General features: G+C 40.1%; 1 protein-coding gene across 7 annotated transcripts in view; it reads right to left on the bottom strand.

The window, feature by feature from the left end:
* ALG9 (ALG9 alpha-1,2-mannosyltransferase) overlaps nucleotides 1-21,845 on the bottom strand; it is a 98,061-nt gene that overhangs the window by 47,795 nt on the left and 28,421 nt on the right. For 4 of the 7 annotated variants that reach the window (XM_060604672.3, XM_060604671.3, XM_078432729.2 and 1 more), the window contains exons 10-13: nucleotides 18,875-19,029; nucleotides 15,916-16,045; nucleotides 15,135-15,282; nucleotides 13,881-14,010 (exon numbers count right to left, since the gene is read on the bottom strand). In XM_060604672.3, the coding sequence (XP_060460655.1) occupies nucleotides 13,881-14,010; nucleotides 15,135-15,282; nucleotides 15,916-16,045; nucleotides 18,875-19,029 (563 nt within the window). Of the gene's footprint in view, nucleotides 1-8,469; nucleotides 10,339-11,934; nucleotides 12,092-13,880; nucleotides 14,011-15,134; nucleotides 15,283-15,915; nucleotides 16,046-18,874; nucleotides 19,030-21,845 lie in introns of those variants that run through there. The other 3 variants (XM_060604673.3, XM_060604675.3, XM_060604674.3) reach the window with 3 other exon arrangements.

Here is a 21,845-nt window from a genome sequence, read left to right as displayed (position 1 = left end):
TTAGTGTTGGGTCAGAGGTCAGCTAAAATGGAAGACTTCAAGAAGAGCCAGAATTTCATAATACCCAAAATGTCCCGGTATCAATGAAAACTCATTCATCACAGTAACAACCAGGATGATCTCAACTCGCATGACAAATGACACCAGATGCTGACACACAGAGAATAAAGATATTAGCATTATCTAACAAAGATTTTGAAGCATCCATGTTAAAAATGCTTCCATGAGCAATTACAAACATGTTTGAAACAAAACAGAAAGTCCCAGAAAAGAAATAGAAATAAAGAACCAAATAGAAATTTTAGAAATGAAAAGGACAAGAGCTGAAAAAAAAAAGTTCAGAAGATGTGCTCAAAAGCAGAATGGAGAAATCAGAGCAAGGAACCAATGAACTGGAAAAGAGAATAAGGAAATTATACAATCTGAGTAACAGAAAGAAAAAAGGGCAGAAAAATAGAGTTCCAGGGACCTGTGGAGCTATGACAAAAGCTGGAACCTTCATGTCACCGAGTTCCAGAAGGAGAGGATAAAGAGGACAGGGCTGAGAGAACACTAGAAACAATAATGGCTGAAAGCTCCCCAAATCTGGAAAGATGCTCACACTCATGGAATCAAGAAGGTGAATGAATCCCAAACACGATAAACTCAAAGAACCAGAGAAAAGTGACACCTTGAGTCTAGGGGAAAAATAAGTAGGATGACAGCAGATTTCTCATCAGAAACCATGGAGGCCAGAAAAAGGGGTACCAGATTGTTCGAGTAGTTAAAGAACAAAACTGTCAACCCACAATGCTATATCCGGAGGAAAAACATACCAAAAAATGGCACAAATTCTTAAAATAGAAATTATAAAAGAAGGAACTGTGGAAAATTAGGAAGGAAAAAAGAACAAAAGAATAAGGATATGGAATAAAACAACTGATTTTTCTTCTCAAGTTTTCTAAATTATTGTTTAAAGGTTGAAGCAAAAATTTTAACATGTTTTGATGCGGTTCTCAACATACACAGAAGAAATATTTACGACAGTTATAAACAGAGGTGGCTAAAGGGACGTAAAGAGACGTAAGATTTCTAACACTTCACCTAAACAGGTACAGCCAGTCAAGAAAATCGTTTGGCGGTTTCTTAACAACTGAAACCTCTATCTACCATATGATCCCAGCAATCACATTACTGGGCATTTATCCCAGAGAAATGAAAACGTATATCCACACAAAAACCTGTGCACAAAGATTCACAAAAGCTTTATTTGAGCCAAACAACCGAAATGACTTATACCAGGTGAGTGGATAAACCAATTGCACTACGTCTATATCATGAAACACAACTCAGAAATGAGGAATGGATACACACAACTTGGATGGATCTCAAGGGCATCACACGCAAAGAAAAAAAAAAGGCAGTCTCAAAGGTTACACGCTACAGAATTGCATTCACGTAAAATTCTCAAAATAGCAAAATCATAGAGATGGAAGACAAAGTAACCGTTGCCAGGGGTCAGGGATAGAGAAGGTAGCATGCAACTCTTATGGAATGGTACAAGAAGACTTTTGCGCCAGTAGAATAGTTCTGCCCCTTGATCCCAGTGGTGGAACATGAATCTATATACAGGTGATAAAGTGGCACAGAATCATACTAATTCCATGGTCTGTGAGTATACTCCACTTACGACGGGAGAAACTCGATAAGGGGCATATGTACCCTTCTCTGTAGGTTCTTTGTAACTTCCTGGGAATCTAAGTATTTCACAATAAGAAGTTTTTTAAATGAAAACAAAAAAAAGCAGTAAGGAGCCTCAATATTTGGCAGGACGGTACAGGTGACTGGAACTGGTTAACTTGTGTCGCTAACAGAAGGGCCTTTCTCCAAACAAACTCAGACAATATGAACTAAAAAGCAAAAACATATAAAATCTTCGTGAAAACCCTTCACCATGAGAGGAGAAATGGAAAGGATGGAAAGCAGTGAGGAGACCTGAAGGAGAACAGAGACAACAGTAACCAGAAGAAGGTATTAATCTTGTTAATCTTGTTTTGTACACAACAAACTGCCAATCAGCCTTAACAGCAAAGGCTATAATATTACGGCAATCAACACGAACCTTTATTGTGGGCTGGCACCTTGGTAGGTAAACCTATTAGTTCTGTTCCTTACTAAGGGCAGGCAGAGAGAGCTATAGACATCCGGGTTTGGGGGCTTTAAGGATCTCATTAAAACAAGCAGCAGCAGAAGAGTTAAGTATTTCTTTCAGTCTGGGATCAGTTAATGAAGACTGACAAGGTTCATCAGGTAACATCTGTGCAGCGTTGGGCCCTGAGGGTGATCTGATAGAAAGGACACGATCCCTGTCCTTCCAGAGCTGGTAACCAAGTATCTTAAGAGGAAGATGCCTACATCTTGAAGAATGATAGTGCCTGAGTCCCAATTAGCCTAAAAGTTTAAATTATTATCAAGGTTTGGGGAGGCCTCCCTTGAAGACAATTCAATGAAGGGTTAAGTACTTTAAAGTTTTTTAAACCATCTGTTGTGTACACACCCTGTGTTCCATACAGTGGAGGTTTCCAACAGTAAAGACAAAGATGCAAACCCTTATCCTTAAATCAATATAGAATTTAACAGAAAACACAGTCATGTAAACATAGGAGAACAAGTGAAACAGGGAAATAAATGAAAAATGCTGTGCCCAATTAACTAAAATCTAGAAACCCCAAACCTCTTATCTTCCCCTAAACAGCCCATGTTCTTTTGTACTTCGACCCTCGCAGATGCTATTCCCCGTGGCTAGAACATTTCCCCTTCCTCTGGCAGCGAGTTCCCAATCGCCTTCTGAGACCCAGCTCTCATAATGCCGCTGATCTGAAGCTGTCCCCAGACAGAGAGGCAGGAAGCCCTTCCTACTTTCTCTGTGTCCCTACTGCATATTATGGCACTCACAACACTGTTGAAAAACGTCTGAGAACAGTCTCTCCTGCTGGACTCTAAATTCACTTGTAGGTTTATCAAAATAATACATGTGCACAGTTCAACACTTACAGAGCACCAGCAGGTCATGAAAAACATCAGAACCCTCCCTGCTCCCTGGTCCCACTTCCCAGAGGCAGCTATGCCCAAGGCCTCCAGTTTTTTCTCCTGGTAGCTTCCCACCCCCCCCCCCCCCCCCCCCCCCCCGTTATCAAGTAATAATACACAAGAACTTCTTTCCATACTTGAATACATTTTGGTAAGGGCCATTTCTCATCCATCCTGTCAGGTATACTTCCCCATGTCAGGTATTCTTCACCATGAAGCCAGATGTATCCTTCAGTTCTGGGGAATTTGCTCACCTTCCTTGACAATTTCCTCCATTTCATTTGTTCTCTCTGGACCTCCTATTAGCTAGATGCTGGCTCATCTTTCTCCCCTTTCCTATCATCTCTTTGGGTTTTGTTTTCTCCTATTAGGGTATGGACGACTCCTCCAACTAAATCTCCATTATTGTATTCTCAGCTTCTAGGAGCTCCTATTTATTTTCTGATGGTTCTTCTTTCAAAGAAAATGGTCCCCAAACTTTTCTTTTTACCTATCAGGGAACACTGATTATAGAAGTTTAACATTTTTGTTGTTGTTGTTTCCTACACTGTTTTTCCCAATTCCTCCCTGTCCACCACCACCACAATTTTTTTCTTTTTCCTTGGTGGGGACTTCTCTTAAATGACAGGAGACCATGCTTCTTGTCACCTTTGTATTTTCAACACACAGTCAGGGACAATAAAACATTAAGTGGGCAGATGAACGAACCAATGGAGGAACAGAAGAAGCATCTAAAAATGACTATGAAAAAGATACCAGAAGATTAGAGACTAATATTCTTGCGCTGGTAAGACTAACAGATCGTCGTCGTCTTAGGCCAGGGAGCCCAGGCCTGTGGGGAAGGCCCCCACCAACAGGCGGTATCTGGCACATTTACTGGATGGACAGGGCCTTCTGCACGAGCCTCAACAACAGGCAAACTTTTTAATTTTATTTGAAATTTCATTTAACTCCACACTGAGAGACCACCTCAGACTTGTCAAAGTGGCTAACATTAACAACAGATGTTGAGGATGCAGAGAGAGAGGATCTCTTCTGCACTGCTGGTGGAAATGCAAAATGGTGCAGCCACTCTGGAAAACAGCATGGAGGTTCCCCAAAAAACTAAAAATAGAACTGCCCTATGACTCAGCAATTGCACTACTAGGCATTTATCCAAACAGGTGTGCTGTTTCAAAGGGACACGTGCACCCCCACATTTATAGCAGCACTATCGACAAGAGCCAAAGTATGGAAAGAGCCCAAATGTGCATCAATGGATGAATGGTTAAAGATGTAGTATGTATATATACACGATGGAAGACTACTCGGCAATCAAAAAGAATGAAATCTTGCCATTTGCAACTACGTGGATGGAACTAGAGGGTATTATGCTAAGCAAAATTATTCAGAGAAAGACAAACATCATATGACCTCACTCACATGAGGACTTTGAGACAAAACAGATGAACATAAGGGAAGGGAAGCAAAAACAATATGAAAACAGGGAGGGGGATAGAACATAAGAGACTCTTAAATACAGAGAACAGAGGGTTGCTAGAGAGGTTTGTGGAAGGGGGGATGTGTAAATGGGTAAGGGGTTTAAGGAATCTACTCCCGAAATCGTTGTACCATGTGCTAACTAACTTGGATGTAAATTATAAATTATACAAAGGAAAAAAAAAAAAGAATAAAAAGCATAACCACGAACTGCTCAAAAAAAAAAAAAAAGAAAACGAAAAAGAAAAAGAATTATTTAACTCTTTAACTCCCTTTCTGCCTGGAAGAATTTAACGTATTACTTCACAGTCTATTTGCCACAGCAGCATGCTGTCCTAATTCAAGGTTTAAAAAAACTTTTTCCTCACAGCTGATAGGTAAACTGCTTTTATTTATTTTTAAAAAAATGCTTTAATGTTTATTTTTGAGAGACAGAGTGAGGAACAGAGCACAAGTGGATGAAGGACAGAGAGAGAGGGAGACACAGAATCCGAAACAGGCTCCAGGCTCTGAGCTGTCAGCACAGAGCCTGACGTAGGGCTTGAACCCACGGATGGTGAGACCATGACCTGAGGCGAAGTCAGACGCCCAACCGACTGAGCCACCCAGGCGCCCCCACCTTTATTTCTTAAAAGCAATCTAGAACCAATTAGCAGCAGGAAAAGTAAAAGTGGTCTTAGATGTAACGATTGAAATAACTAAGAAGTCAGAAGGCTAAGAGGCAAAAATTACTGAATAGCAAATCTGTTTCCCAATTGACTTGAAGGTTATTCTTGTGCTCAGTTGGGAAACCCGAGGTCAACGGGACAGCATGCAGAGTGTTATCTGGAAAGCACACCAGAGATCTTGGTAGTTCCAAAGATTTGGTATTTATAGCCCCTATTAGGGCCTTTAAAAAAAAAATGAAAGTAAACTATGACTCACTATAATATTTTTAAATGCATTTTTTAGAAGAATTCCCCTATAATCCAACCACAAAAAAAAAAAAGAAAAAAAAAAAAAAAACCCATCAACCTGTTTATGTCCCAGACCTTCTTTTCTACAGATAAGATTTTTCCTTATAAAATCTGGATCATACTGTATACAGACTGTTTCACTGTGATTATTTTTAGTTTGAGTTTTCTTGGTTGAAATCCCTGGTGACACTGAGTGGCTACTGCCCCTTAGGTCTAAGAGCCAGAATCAGACAGGATGGTTTCTTCTCTCAGTTTTGTCAATATCTCAAACTGCAAAATCTGAGCCCATGCTCCCTAACATCGTCTACAATTCAAAAACCAAGAGACTGGATTTAAATCTGCCTTCAAGTATAACCAAAAAGCTCATTTTTTTTTTGTTTCCTCAGATTTAATCATTCTTTCTTGCATCAAAAATAACAAAATTGTAGGGTGACATTAACACATGATCGTGAAACAAAAATGTGTTTCATTTCATTAGTCACAGGCTACATATCAACCAGCTGTTGAAGCTAAAAATATGCCTTAGTTTAAAATTTTGTAAAATACAGCATTTAAGACTCATTTTGAAAGAAATCTGACTTCTTTCAGTTTCTAAGAACCCACTAGAAGCTTTGGAGAAGAACAAATCAGCACCTCCAAAGCACAAGAAAAAAAAAGGTGTATCGGGAAGGAATCCAAACTGATTTATTGACAATCATTAGCACATAGTTTACATCTTATTAATAAATCTATGTTAAGGATGACAATCCACCTCAGACATAAAAAATATATGTATTCTCAAAGAAAGAAACCGACACAGACGTCACACCGGTAATAAAAGGTGTGCATTTTGCTGGGGTAGGAATGAGCTAAGGGGCACTGGGCACTAATACTCGCAGCTCTTCCTCATTAGTTGTAACAGAGACTCAGCCCAGGATGGGGCTGTGGAGGGATCTTTCCAACTCTCCAAACTCAGCAGCACACTCAGGTGGCATCACACGGCACAGTGTGCCCGTGACACACAGTCCTCCCCTTGGAAGCATTTGCAGACTTCCAGCTCTGCTCATCATCAGGTCCCATGGCCCAGGGATCATGCGTCAAGATTAAGATCTGCCACCATTAAATATTAGATTATCAAACAGGCAATGGCATACTCTGAGGTAGCCACTGGATTTCAGGTGTAGTTACAGCAAATTGGAAACACATGTTCAACTATCCCGGGGGCCTTGGAAAGTTACCAAGTCACTTAAGAAATAAATATATACTTCACTCACTTCCTGAGAAGAACTACAAGCTCTTCTGACTCCCACCCAGGGCTCTTGCCATTAAATCATCTGGCCAGCCATCAATATTCTCCCAGGGTATTTTCTTTTTAATAGGAGCATGGAGGCCTAGGAGGATAGATTTGATAGGAAAAGATGACAGGTATCCTTCTGGCTTTCCATTTCTTCTTTTATAGTAACTCCCCTTCGGTTAAGTAGTTGTCACCTAAAGGCAGAGGCTGTTTTACAGTTTTGTCACCTCCCATCCTTGCTGAATGCATGTTTGACACCTGAAACTTTACGATGAAGAGTGAAAATGTACCGCACTGTAAAAAATGTCAACTTCCAGGTCAAAGTTTTTGGTCATTTAGTCATGAAAGATAGTGTCAAGTTTACTTTTCTAAATGTCAACATAATAGACTAGGGAATTAATTTTCAAGAAGCATTTTGAACAGCTTTCACTTAAATTATTAGTCATACCAACCTCACTCTGCTGCACCTATTAGAGCAATCTGAATTTGCTCTTTCGACACTCAGGCGGGTAACAGTTCACAAGGATATCTATAAGAATTTATTTTCTCCTGCAGTTAAGGACTTCCCATTCTTAGAGCAGGAGGTGGGGACAGGGGCACCTGGGTGGCTCAGTCGGTTAAGCATCTGACTCTTGGTTTCAGCTCAGGCCATGATTTCATGGTGGTTTGTGAGTTTGAGCACAGAGCCTGCTTCAGATTCTCTTTGTCCCTCTCTCTCTCTGCCCCTCCCCCACTTATACACTTCTCGTTCTCAAAATAAATAAACTTTAAGGAAAAAAAAAGGAGGAGGAAGGATGAGAAAAAGATGACAGAGAAAAGAAAAGGGAGTGGGGACCCGGATGATATCTATAGATAAATAGAGTAACTGCTACTTAAAACACCCGCTCCAGAAGCTTAAAGTAATTTCTTAAAAAATTCCTGCTCTGCTATTTACAGTCTATTCAATCCTGTTACATGGAAGAATGATCAGCTATTACGTGCAAACATATACTCAAATGATATACCATATGACATAAACCACAAGCGGCTTTGGAAGTAAGAGGACGGGTTCAGAGCATACTGGGGAGTCTTAAGTGTAGCTAGCCTCTTACACTCGGACCAACCTTTGTCAGGTGACAACCCCTCTGAGCACATCACGGACTCTATGGTACATCGAGTTCCCTTCCAAATTCGTAATTCTTTCTACTGGTTAAAGGGAAAAGCAGGGAGTAACAAAATAAGGGAAGCTTTGACTGAATATACAGTCAATTCTGTCGTAACACTTGTTTTGAAAATGCAAATCTGTTCCAACACAACAGATATATTAGGAAACAGTTGGACCATAATTCATTCTTTGCTTTTGCTCATGTGGCATTTCATCTATGAGAAACACGAGGTGAATCCAGAAAACCACAGTCGGCTGAACTAAGGGTAGCAGGAGGATGCCAAGTGCACGCGAGCACACCCCACTGTCCCCCAGCTTCTGGGGTGCACCATACGCTCCAAGCCACATGCACCTGTATCTGGGGTTAGGACTTTCTGTCCTATTGCAGAGCACCCTTTCCCTGCTGCACAAGCAGCAACCCTTCCAGCACCACAGCCACAAGCAAACTTCAGGTCTTTTTCAGGGTCAACTCCCAAATGCCTGTAGTACTTAGGGACTTGTAGCTGCTTAACATATGTGAAACTGTGCTACCATTTTTATACGCTCCGTTCTCTTTTTTTTATGTGTCACAAAGTTTTTGAGTACTGTGTCTCTCTAATCCCAGTTTTCTCATAAGCCTTGTGGGTTTGTTTGTGGTTTTTTTTTTTCCTCTTTTTAGCACACAATGATTTTTAGCAACTCTGTGTCATGTTAGAGTCAAACTGACTGTATCACTGTCTGGGGAAAAGTCATCAATGAACACTTGCATTTTTTTTTTTTTTTTTTAAGATAACAGATGGAGAAGCTTCCTACAAGGCTGCTTATGCATTAAGTTAAAAATCAGCAAAGTCTCAGTTCTCTGCTGTACAGGTGTTGGTTACTCCTGTAGCTCCCACATTAGGTATCAGATTTGTAGTCAGAAGGAAAGCATTCTCCTTGAAATAGCCAACAAAAAACTGGATTTGTAAAGTAATAAAGAGAAGACACTAAAAGAATCTTTTTTTAATATGAAATTTATTGTCAAATTGGTTTCTATACAACACCCAGTGCTCATCCCAACAGCTGCCCTCCTCAATGCCCATCACCCACTTTCCCCTCCCTCCTACCGCCCATCAACCCTCAGTTTATTCTCAGTTTTTAAGAGTCTCTTATGGTTTGCCTCCCTCCCTTTTTTTTTCCCCTTCCCCTCCCCCATGGTCTTCTGTTAAGTTTCTCAGGATCCACATAAGAATGAAAACATATGGTATCTTTCTCTGTATGACTTATTTCACTTAGCATAACACTCTCCAGTTCCATCCACATTGCTACAAAGGGCCATATTTCATTCTTTCTCATTGCCATGTAGTACTCCATTGTGTATATAAACCACAATGTCTTTATCCATTCATCAGTTGATGGACATTTAGGCTCTTTCCATAATTTGGCTACTGGTGAAAGTGCTGCTATAAACATTGGGGTACAAGTGCCTCTATGCATCAGCACTCATGTATCCCTTGGGTAAATACCTAAGAGTGCTATTACTGGGTCATAGGGTAGATCTATTTTTTAATTTTTTGAGCAACCTCCACACTGTTTCCAGAGTGGCTGCACCAGTTTGCATTCCTACTAACAGTGCAAGAAGGTTCTCGTTTCTCCACATCCTCTCCAGCATCTATAGTCTCCTGATTTGTTCATTTTAGCCACTCTGACCGGCATGAGGTGGTATCTGAGTGTGGTTTTGATTTGTATTTCCCTGATGAGGAGCGATGTTGAGCATCTTTTCATGTGCCTGTTGGCCATCTGGATGTCTTCTTTAGAGAACTGTCTATTCATGTCTTCTGCCCATTTCTTTACTGGATTATTCGTTTTTTGGGTGTGCAGTTTGGTGAGCTCTTTATAGATTTTGGATACTAGCCCTTTGTCCAATATGTCATTTGCAAATATCTTTTCCCATTCCATTGGTTGCCTTTTAGTTTTGTTGATTGTTTCCTTTACAGTGCAGAAGCTTTTTATCTTCATGAGGTCCCAATAGTTCATTTTGGCTTTTAATTCCCTTGCCTTTGGAGATATGTCAAGTAACAATTTGCTGTGGCTGAGGTCAGAGAGGTCTTTTCCTGCTTTCTCCTCTAGAGTTTGGATGGTTTCCTGTCTCACATCCAGGTCCTTTATCCATTTTCAGTTTATTTTTGTGAATGGCTTAAGAAAGTGGTCTAGTTTCATTCTTCTGCATGTTGCTGTCCAGTTCTCCCAGCACCATTTGTTAAATAGACTGTCTTTTTCCCATTGGATATTCTTTCCTGCTTTGTCAAAGACTAGTTGGCCATACTTCTGTGGGTCAATTCTAGAGTCTCTATTCTATTCCATTGGTCTATGTGTTCTGTTGTGCCATAAATGTATCTTCTCAATTCAGAGCTTGATTCTGGAAGAAGATGTGGCATGTACCAGTCTAAGAATGCCACCTATTTGATAATGAGATATTCAAAAGCTATTTGATACCTATTATGAAAGAATATGGAGCAAAAAATATTTCTGCAATATAGTTCTAACAGTGTGTTACAAACCACAGAGCCTTGACACTCTTATTCTTGATAAACTCAGAGGTAAAGGAGAATAGCAAACTAAAGGAAGTCATGCATGTTTCCTAGTTTCCATGCAGACTAGAAACAGGAGACAGACCCAATCACTTAGCACTGACGGGGAAGGCTGGATAAAATCTGTCACTCAGAGCCAACAGGCATGCTATTTACCATGCTCAGGAAAGACAGGGACCATAATTATTTTGCCTTCTTCAAAGAACCTTAACTTAAAGCCAGGATTGATAACAGAAGTCACAAAAGTTAACATAGTACAGCACGTGCTTCTTTACACTGGGCCAAGTTATTTGGCCATTGTAGACATGATCCTGGTACCTTTTTTTTTTTTTTTTTATTAATGTGTATTTATTTTTAAGAAAGAGAAAGCATGTGTGCATGCATCTGAGAAGGGGACGGGCAGATGAAGAGACACAGAATCCCAAGCAGGCTCTACACCGTCAGCACAAAGCCCGAGGTGGGGCTCAATCCCACAATAGAACTGTGAGATCATGACCTGGGCCAAATTCAAGAGTCAGACGGTTAACTGACTGAACCAGCCAGGCACTCTCCCTGGCACCATTCTTAAACTACAACATTAACACTTAAAAAAATAATTGACCTTTTATACACACACACATACACACACCCATATACGCAAGGGAAAAAAGTGAAAGGGAAAAAAAAACACCAAAGTGCTAACACTGGTTTAATATTTGGGTAATAAGATTATATAGGACTTTTTTATTCATAGCTTTCATTATTTTATACAACGAACATATTTTACTTTTATCACCAGAGGAAAACCACTACCTTTTTAAATAGCTGACTGGAAGACACAAATCCCTGACCATTGCTGACAAAGATTTCACAGTAGGCCATCCAATGTCTCTTCTACTTTCTACAGGGTGAAAGGTGAGCAGCCCTGGATTTGGAGGCCCCTTGCCCTACCATGTAAGAAATGTCAGAAAGAACTTTGCAGAAAACTCTCCAACACAGGAAGGCAGGTGAGCACAATGGAAGACATTACACACTCGTAGATCTGACTTGTTCGTCCCTGTTTTTATCAGACAGTATTTTGGTGACTCCCAAAGGTATTCTGAAAAATCTTTGCTTTTTAGATAAAGCTAACACAGAGCCACTCAACTGAATTTAACAGCGTCTGGTAGCACAGAACACGGAAGTATGACCTAACCAAAGAAACTCAGGGACCAGGGGCGCCTGGGTGGCTCAGTCGGTTAAGCGTCCGACTTCAGCTCAGGTCACGATCTCGCGGTCCGCGAGTTCGAGCCCCGCGTCGGGCTCTGGGCTGATGGCTCAGAGCCTAGAGCCTGCTTCCGATTCTGTGCCTCCCTCTCTCTCTGCCCCTGCCCCGTTCATGCTCTGTCTCTCTCTGTCTCAAAAATAAATAAACGTTAAAAAAAATTTTTTTTTTAAATTAAAAAAAAAAAGAAACTCAGGGACCAAAGCCCAAGAAGTGTGCAAAAGGCCCCTGCAGATTTTCTAGCCAGCTCTCTCTCCACATCACTGTCACAGTGATGAGGAATGTTCATTTCTCCACTCGGAAAGCAGGCACAGCACTACCCCAGAGGCTGTGGTGAACACAGAAAAAAACCAGGGCTCTCCTCACAGCATGCACAGGCTGATGGGGAGAGACAGGACACAGATATCAGAAATACGTAAGTAACATAAGACAAAATTAAATGGCTAAATGAATGGTACAGATAAGTATTTAAGGCATTTAAAGGAGCACAGCTCAGCTTCAACAGCTGGGAAAGGCTACCTCCTAAGGCAGAAGGAGGGAGACGAAGGAGGGAGACAAAGGAGGGAGACAAAGGTGGTCCAGGCGTGGTCACCAAAAGAAGCAAAGTCATTGGGATGGAAAAGGTAATGTGAGTGTGAGTGGACAAAAATCAGGTTGGAGAACAAGAGAAGTAAGGATGGACGGAGAGACTGAGGCTGATTATAAAACCTCTTTAGGGCTCCCTTACCTCTAATCCATGTGATATATACCATTATTAGATAAAGAACATTTGTGGGAAATCCCATGTACCAGATACTACGCTAAATATGACAGATATAGTATCTCATTATAATCATCCAAAGTGAGCGTCATTATTCTCATTTTACAGATAAAAACTGATATTAGTTGAACAGAGAAGTTAACCAATTTGCCCAAGGTCACCAAGGTAAACAGACCTGGGATTTCAACTCAGGCCTACCTGACTCCAAAGTCCATGCTCCTTTTTACTACTAGCTCTGTGTTACTTCTTCCTAAAACATAGCTACGACAACCTCACGCTCAATCTGTATCTTTCTCCCATCATGCTGTACATGCCTAGCCTTCTGACTACCCAGTTTCCTCATGGGGAGTCCCTACGCATCAAAGCCTGCTGTCGGGACAGTATGCGCAGCTAAAACAAAAGTGACCAACAACAGTTTACCCCATCCCGGGCTATCTTCAATGCTACAGAAATCAGAGACTCAAGTTATAAAGAAAGCTCTAAAATCAACCACTCAGTGGAATAAAGATCTCACCTTCTGAGAGGGCCAGGCCATTGTATTGTACAACGGCAGCCTCCACAGCTTATGGCTACAAAGCCCGCGGTAAGAATCTCATTGCTCGGCCCTGAAGGTCTCTGTCTGGGAGTTGAAAGGCCACAGGAGCACTTCACAATACCACAAGCCCCCATCATTTCACATAATAAGTACATGGGAAAACCTAAACAAAACGTATTTGTCATCTACCATTCAATGTTTCTTTAAAAGACAGATTGCTAAAAAAAAAAAAAAAAAAAAAAAAAAGTGTTTTCTAGTAATTCTATAAAATATTCTTCTACTGTCTCTGGGAACCAGGAGCATTACTGCTCTTACCTTTTCTACCATGAACGATTTTACAAGTATCAATGACGCAAGTGTCCTCTTTCAAAGGAGCTGAAATAAAACCACATGGGATATTGGAGTTTGTGACGTTGAGTGGGGAAAAGGGCACAATCCTGACAGGGAGCGCTCCACATGCTCACCATGAACACAGCCTGCACTCACGACTACCCATTTGCTAAAACCAGAATGCACTAGCAGTTAGGTCAAAGGTCTACTGAGAATTTGAAAGCTCCCCACCGAATATTTTAATAGGCCAGGGAATGATGAGAGTTTCAGAACGCGTTTCAACATGATGATTCGAATTCAACACAAGAAACTTTCTAGACTGGCTTAGAAAATACACTGCACTACATGTTTCACATAGAAAGCAAAAGTAAATTTTAAAATAAAAGTGCTATTATTCTTTCTCTACGAACCCGTTACATCTCTTACCCTGAAGGAATCACTTTCTAAGACATTCCCATTTCATCAATGCTCTAACATGTATGCCAACAGATTTTAGGGGTAGAACTTTGTTCAAAGTAGTAACGGGAGAATGTTGCCCTTACATATCTGGATGGCTCCTCCAGGTTCTGGTCATTCATGTCAGTAGGAACAATCCGGGTGGCCAGTGGTCCCTCCGCAAAAGGTTTTGGTAACTGGCCCCTGAACTCTGATGGAATGAACTGAAGCTGCCAACTGTCAGAAACACAAATAAGAGAGAGTAAGGAAAACACAGGGGGCCCATATTGCCAAATGTACTTGAAATAAACAAGCCCCCCCCAAAATTCATGTGAAAAACATTTCACTTGGAAAAAATATATTTCTGCTAAAACCTCGATCCACCAGGGAGCAGAGAGGCAGAGGTCGTAACTCAGTCCAACATCGTTGAGAAACTTTCATCGAGAAGTCTCTCGATCAATGTCACCAACTCTTGGCAGTAAAATTTGCAACCAAACGGTCATACCACCAAACATCGGAGAACCATGCCAGTCTGTCGCCAATTACCACATGATCAGAGGCATTTACCAAAATTAAAGCAAATTCATCAAATAGGAAAAGAGTAAGATGTAAGAACACACCATGGGAGACGTACTTTGTTCCTGAGCAACTGTCAAAAATATCTTTAGTTAGGAAACTATTTCAAATATAAAAGGCAAAGGCTAAAGTTAATACTTAAAACCATTTTCCTTGAATCATTAGTGATGGATACTAGATCTGCACTACACACAAAATACCTCCACCGGCTAAGCCGCATCACGACTCATCTTAACCTGACTTCCCTTTTCCGTAAATAGAACTTTCTCTGTCCACATGAAGCCAACACAAGAAACTCCACAGTCTATGCTATCATCCAACAACAGCATAAAGGTACAGATATCTTAACCACAGCTTTCCCCACTGTCCATATTTTGGTAAAGAACTTACACCGTTATTGGATGACCAACATTTCTTCTTCAAAAATATTCTTTTAGCCTGAGTTTCTGGACCACTTTTGGAAATCGATTAATATCAGATGATAGAAATTTAAATATGAATCCTGAGAAAGAGCCACTAGCAGGAGTCTAGGTCCCAGAGTGTTTTTAGAAGTTCCCAGATGTCTATAGTCACAGGTAGTGCAGGGTGCATAGCCGGACACAGTGCTCACTCTATTGGACACAGGAAATGGTCGCACAGTGCAGACCTCACAGCTCGGAAGTGGCCCGTTGTTCAAAAACTTTTTGTGAAAACCCCAAAATGAAAGTAAACTTAGGGAGACTTTGCCACAGAATTGCTATTTTTACTCCTGGATTTAAAACCTTGGGGATTTAGAAACAACTTACTTATCAGGCAGAAGGAAGCTACTGGGAAATCGATACCACTCCTTCCCTACACAGACATTCACAGGCCTGCCTTCTGGGACAGTGTGGATGGTTGGGTCCGTGGCAATTCGGTAAAATTCTGGATACAAATCAAGGGGCCCGTGATACCCTGGAAGGGAGAAAGGTTTGTGAAAGCTGAAGACATGTAAGATGAGAGTCTAACATTTAATCATGATGCATGTTAATGTCCCACTGTAATCCATGTGTAATTTAAGAGTGTGAAGGCCCCCAGCAATGGCAGCAAGAAGCCGGCTCCCTTGACACACAGCGTCTCTACAGTTAGGAAGATGATCACAGCAGAGACCCTGTTTTACCAAATATAATTTGCTTTCTTGCCCTTCTGTACACCCTTCCGCCTTTTTCACTTCTGTTCTTTGAGCACATTTTAATCTTGTGGACCCAAATAATGACTATAGGAAGAGTATTATCATGGGAATTGAGCCCCAAATTTGCTTCCTATGTTGAAGGCTTCTTTAATTCATTCCTCAAAATGAAAAAGCATCCTCTAAAAAATAAAATTAAAAAACACAATAGAAAAAAAGCTTTTATAGTTAATCACTGCAAAAGGAATTGTCAATCTTCTCTTTCATCTTAGATAAGTCACAGCCCAATCACAAATGAAGCCCATAGGCTCTCTTTATAGGAAAGTCCTCCTCCCAGCTAACGCTGAAGTGTAATAATCATACACAGAGCAAAACCCAAGGTGAAGTGCCTTGCGAGCATGGGCACTGTGTGCCTCTACCTTTGAACAGTGCCACAGAGCGGGAAAAGGACAGGAGCCCGAACAGGAAGAGCGTTCCTGACGCCAGCCAGTTCGACGTCACAGTGTAATGCTCCAGACGGTATCGCTGAAACACGAAGTGGTAACATTTCTAGAAGGAAAGAAAACTGTATTGAAAAAAAAAAAAAAGAACTTGCATAATATACAGAACACTATCATAAAACATCCTAACACCAAGAAGAGAAGAAGCAGCCAAAGAGGTTCCATCAAGGGTCTGAGCATTTGCCAACAGTGAGTGCCCACTCCAAATTCGAAGATGAAAGCAACCTCTGTTTAAATTATCTATGGGTCAGCCCAACCAGAGGAATTCTCACCAGCTTCACAGGAAAAGTATATAGACATCTCTCTAGTGCTTAGAAAGTCCTAATAATTTGTTTTTTTAATACTTAAATGAAAGTGCTGTTGTGCCTGGCTGGCTCAGTTGGTACAGCATGAAACTTTTGATCCCAGAGTCATGAGGGCAGGTCCACACTGGGTGTGGAGCCAGCTTAAAAAACATTTTTTTTTTAAGGTTGATTTATTTTTGAGACAGAGACAAAGAGAGAGAGAGAGAGCGCGTGAGCAGGGAGAAGCAAAGAGAGAGGGAGACACAGAATACGAAGCAGGCTCCAGGCTCCGAGCTGTCAGCACAGAGCCCAACACGGGGCTCAAACTCACAAACTGTGAGATCATGACCTGAGCTGAAGTCGGACACTCAACCGACGGAGCCACCCAGGCACCCCAAAAGACATTTTTTTTAATAAATAAAAACAAAAGTGCTTTTTAGCAGTTTGCTTTGATATATGCAGTATCTCTATTTTGATGTAACAAGTATTAATCTTTACTCTCCTCCACTGACAAGCTTTCATCAAAGTTTTTGGTATCAAGAAAATGTCTCATGACCAAACAAAAGAATTCCTCTCATAGAACATCAGGAAAATGCTGTTAATTATCTGAACTATTTTACAAACTAGATGAATATTATTACAATATATACATGTATGCATGAGTTCTACAGTCTGTGAGTACCTCCCCATTAGATTTATTGCTTTCTTTCCCTCCTAGACTACAACTACTTTTGGGAAGCAATTTTATAATCTATTACAAATATTGCCATCTATAGCTATTGCCATCAATAAATATATTGCCAATAAATCTATTGCCATCAGTGGGTTTGAACTCCTTTCATATTTTAAAGAATCTGTCCTAAGGAAACAATCCATATACCTCAAGAAAGATATTCATCCTAACATTATTTATAATCCTGAAATAAATAAGCAACTTAAACCTACCATAAATTATATATCTAATCATAGATATAAGTTCAGTAGTTTACATATACAATAATGTTATGTATTATGCCAAATTGAGAACATACTCCTATTCAAATAATGAGTATAGATTTGGCAACACTGAAAATGATATGTAGTTGTATTAAAAGACATATTAAGTTAGAGGTCAGATTATAACCATCATCAAGTCTGGTACATGATAGGCAAATATGCTGGAAGGTGGTTTTGTTATGATAGTAGGGCTAACTTAGACAGTGATTTTAAACAATTAAAACTTTATTATCTGCAATAAAGTGCAATTACATTTATAATTAAAATTCTTTCTTAAAACTATAAACCTAACATGGATGAGCCTTAAAAACATGATGCCGATGGGACGCCCAGGTAGCTCAGTTGGTTAAGTGTCCGACTTCGGCCCAAGGCACGATCTTGCCATTCCCAAGTTGGAGACCCGAATTGGGCTCTATGCTGGCAGCTCAGAGTTTGAAGCCTGCTTCAGATTCTGTGTCTTCCTCTCTCCCTATGCCCCTCCCCCACTTGTGCTCTGTCTACATCTCTCAAAAAATAAACATTTTTTTAAAAATTAAAAAAAAAAAAAAAACATGAGGCTAACTGAAAGCAGCCAGACACGAGGACCATGTATTTTAGGACTCCACGGGCAAATCTTCAGAGACAGAAAGTAGACTAGCGGTTGCTTATAGCTGGGGAGATAGGACAGCTAAGGGGTACAGAGCTTCTGAGATGATAAAAATGCTCTAAAATTGACTGTGGTGATGGTTACACAGACCTGTGACTGTACTAAAAACCATTTAATTCTACGCTTTTTAAATGGGTAAATCATATGGTTTGTGAATTATAGCGCTATTGAAGTGTTAAGGAAAAAAATGCTTCCCTAATTACTCTTTTCTGCCAATTGCAAATGGTAGCAGAGGTCAAAAAGAAGCCTGGAGGGGCGCCTGGGAGGCTCAGTCAGTTAAGCATCTGACTCTGGATTTCGGTTCAGGTCATGATCTCACGGTTCAGTTCCTGGGCTCAAGCCCCGCATCAGGCTCCGCACTAACAGTGGGATCCTCTGTCTCCCTCTCTCTCTGCCCCTCCCTCAGTCATGAAATGAATACACTTAAAAAAATAAAGAGAGAGAGAGACAGCCTGGAGGCTTCTGAGACCACAAATACAGATACATCCAAGATAAATTCTGAAAAGGAATGGACCTGGACAGGTTTTAAGCCAGGATTACAAAGTGTCCCATATTGCTAACTGCCTGATGTTATCCCAACACTTGAGCAAGTTTTAATCTGATCTCATAGCTAAGGAGCAGACGTTCCATTATTTCTGCCATGGCGCCACCATCTTGTGGTAGGCCTATACAACGATCTAACCAAATTCCTTTAATAGCAAGTGGATTCTGGTTGGCAGTAGAAAGAAATTAACACACCAGTCAACAGTGCAAATATGTAATCAGCGTAAGAGTATGATCAACAGCCAAGCAAGCAATACATAAACAATGGTAGTTACTTTAATATGTGTATCAGGTTTATTGTATGGATAAAGTATCTTGGGGGAAGCATACTGTAATTTGCCTTTAAGCTTTATGACCAATTTAACAAGTGAAACAGAACGAAGCAAAAGTACATTTCCCTGAAACTCACCTGAAGTGCAGAAAGGGCCACAGCACCACAGAGACATATAAGTGGATACACAGGGAAAAGAAATCTCTCCTCTTTGTGAGGCTGGATGAAGAAAATTATAAACCAAATATACATTGGAGCCAAGGTAAGCCAATACGGGTGGCCTAAATTCTGAACTGTAAGACACAGAAAAATATCCACCTTTCACCATGTTAGAATAAAACAACATATTTAGTTTCAGTGTTCTCTCGATCTCAGATGGGAATACACCCTATGTGTATGGCACCCCATAAAATGTTTCAGCTTTTATATTCATACTTTCTCTGATGCAATAAACGGGTCCAGTAGAAAAAGGTATATACTCCTGAGCTCCCCCAAGAAAGCCAGCCTCTAATGTGAGTCACAATACTGGACTTGGCTGGAACACAAATCAAAGTCAAGGGACTGGGTAATAAATCTTAATATATTGGATAAAGAAGAAAAGCCTTCTCTCCTCAGTGAGTCCTGCCACTAAGGTAAAGGTTCCTGAGATTAACCAAAAGCATAACATAAACTCATTGCTTGGGTTTTAATTCCTATGCTCTATTTAATAGATTAATCTCCTTTCTTATATACCAGTCTGTTTTAATAGATTTAGACCAAAGGAAAGAAAAAGTTGGATTCTCAAACCCATCGTTTTTTGTCAAGCTACAAATGGCAAAAGAGTCTGTCTCAAAGCAAATATAAAAGCAACTCTTAAAGGAAGTTTACTGATATTTGTTCTCCTCTCTCACAATACCCATCCACTCTGAATCTTAAAACTGAAACTAACATATACTCAAGGCATGTGAAAGAATTAAAGCCATTTAATGAGCTCTAAGACTCAAGCACCTGCTGGAAAGTTCCTGTGGTTAGGCACATGAACACTGACCGATAAACCTGCAAACCCACGGTGAAGGCATCCCCTACTGTGCTTCTATGAGTGATGATCAGCAGTGCTAGAGATCACTGGCAAAGGGTAGATCGACAGCGCCCCCTGGTGTTATGTCTACAAGGAGCAAGTTTAGAGGAAAAGCTCAGGATTGTCATCGCGATCCACTTTGGTGTTTCTAACTTATCAGTATCTTTGTAGAAACTCTTTAGGGATGAAAATTCTTCAAATGCAATACCAGGCTTATCCTTTAAACTTTCTACTCTAAGATCTTACCTTAAGATTTTAGGTGATAATCTATGATTTACATCTTTCCAAGAAGTATTTTAGGTTGGAATTTTCTTGATTACAAAAAAATGAAATCCTTTTCTGTATCTTCAAGACTAGCAAATATATTTGTAAAATATGGCCTACTGGGGCACCTGGGTGGCTCTGTCAGTTAAGCATCCGACTTCGGCCCAGGTCATGATCTCACAGGTCCTGAATTCGAGCCCCACAATGGGCTCTGTGCCGACAGCTCAGAGGCTGGAACTTGCTTTGGATTCTGTCTCCCTCTCTCTCTGCCCCTCCTCCACTCATGCTCCATCTCACTCACTCTCAAAATTACACAAACATTTAAAAAACTTAAAATATGGCGTAACCTGTTTGAATGTACTCTGTAAAATTACAAAATCATAACCACAGTTGTATCACATGATGAGAAAATAGGTAACTTTCCTGCTTCTTTGTTTTTCTGGGTTTTTTCTCTTTAAAAGAAGATTTTTCTATTATAAAATACACAGAAAGTATAGAGAAAAAACAGCACTCATTTTTTTTTACTAGGTGGACATGTGTGCAAATTACACATTTTTAAAACAAAATTGGATTCGTACTGTAGAGAACAGCTTAATATGCTGTTTTTATACTTACATCACAAGCATGTCCAAATTCTCTACAAGCATAAATTATCTTTACAGTAAAGAAAAAAAAGTTACTTTTCAAAAAAAAAAAAAAAAAAAAAGAGAGATAAAGTGATCCTTAGGACATGCAAGGAATGCAGGACTAAGTTAACACCCCAGGTGACAGACAGCTGGATCCAAATGTGGGACATTATGCAAGATGGGTGACCTGATTTCTTTAGAAATCTTCAGGAGGAAAAACAAGGGGGGGGAACCTCGTAAAAAGCTGAAGAAACTTCAAAGTCAGTATATGACCCTTTTTTAGAACCTCTTTTAAACAACTATAAAAAGCTGTTTTTCAGACAGTGTAGGAAACCTGAGTATCAACTGGGTATTAGATATTAAGGAATTGCTGATTTTATTAGGATAATGGCATTATGGTTATGCTAAAACAAAACAAGTGACTGGAGACTGCTTTCGTATTCAAATAGGGTAACACAGTGAACTCTACAAACCATTAATAGCAGAAAAGCAGAATGGGGGGCGGGATGGAGAGATCATATGGCATCCAAATCAGACTGAAATGTCTGAAATTAAATCTCTTTCCAAAGCTCATATGAATTTCTGCTCAAATCTGTCTTCCATAAACGAAACATGGGCACCAGATATCCAAATCTGTGACAACTTGAGAAAACACTGGCTGTGCACTACGGAATCAGAGCAAGCAAAATAAATGACAAACCAAACCTTCCACAATAAGGCAAACACAGAAGCAAAACGGAACAAAGAGAAGCATAATGTTTCTCAGGAAGTCCAAAGCTTCTCTCACTTCAGTATCAAATTTGAGGGAAATCCCTGTATGGTTTAGTTTTCAAATTTTTGGTTAAAGTAATTTCCCAAGGAGTATTTACCTCTATGACTTATTATCTTAAACAATTATCCATATTACTACACATTTCTTTAAAAAACCCAAGACTCAAATACTTTCATCTCCTGAGATTTTATGACTGTTTTTGCCTCCCCATGCGGTTCTGTATGCTATCCTGACTTCCTCACTCGAAGGGATGTAAAATTCCTCCCTTTGTCAGCCTAACTTGCAATTATTAACTGAACCTTCACATAAATTTAAATAATCTACAAACACAGAATGATAATTTGATAAGCCAACCATTGCCATGGGAAGAAAATGGAGAAGAGAATAAGG

The sequence above is a fragment of the Panthera onca genome, chromosome D1 (genome assembly GCF_046562875.1).
Source record: "Panthera onca isolate mPanOnc1 chromosome D1, mPanOnc1 haplotype 2, whole genome shotgun sequence".
NCBI classification, from domain to species: Eukaryota; Metazoa; Chordata; class Mammalia; order Carnivora; family Felidae; genus Panthera; species Panthera onca.
This window is presented reverse-complemented; position numbering and strand designations above follow the sequence as displayed.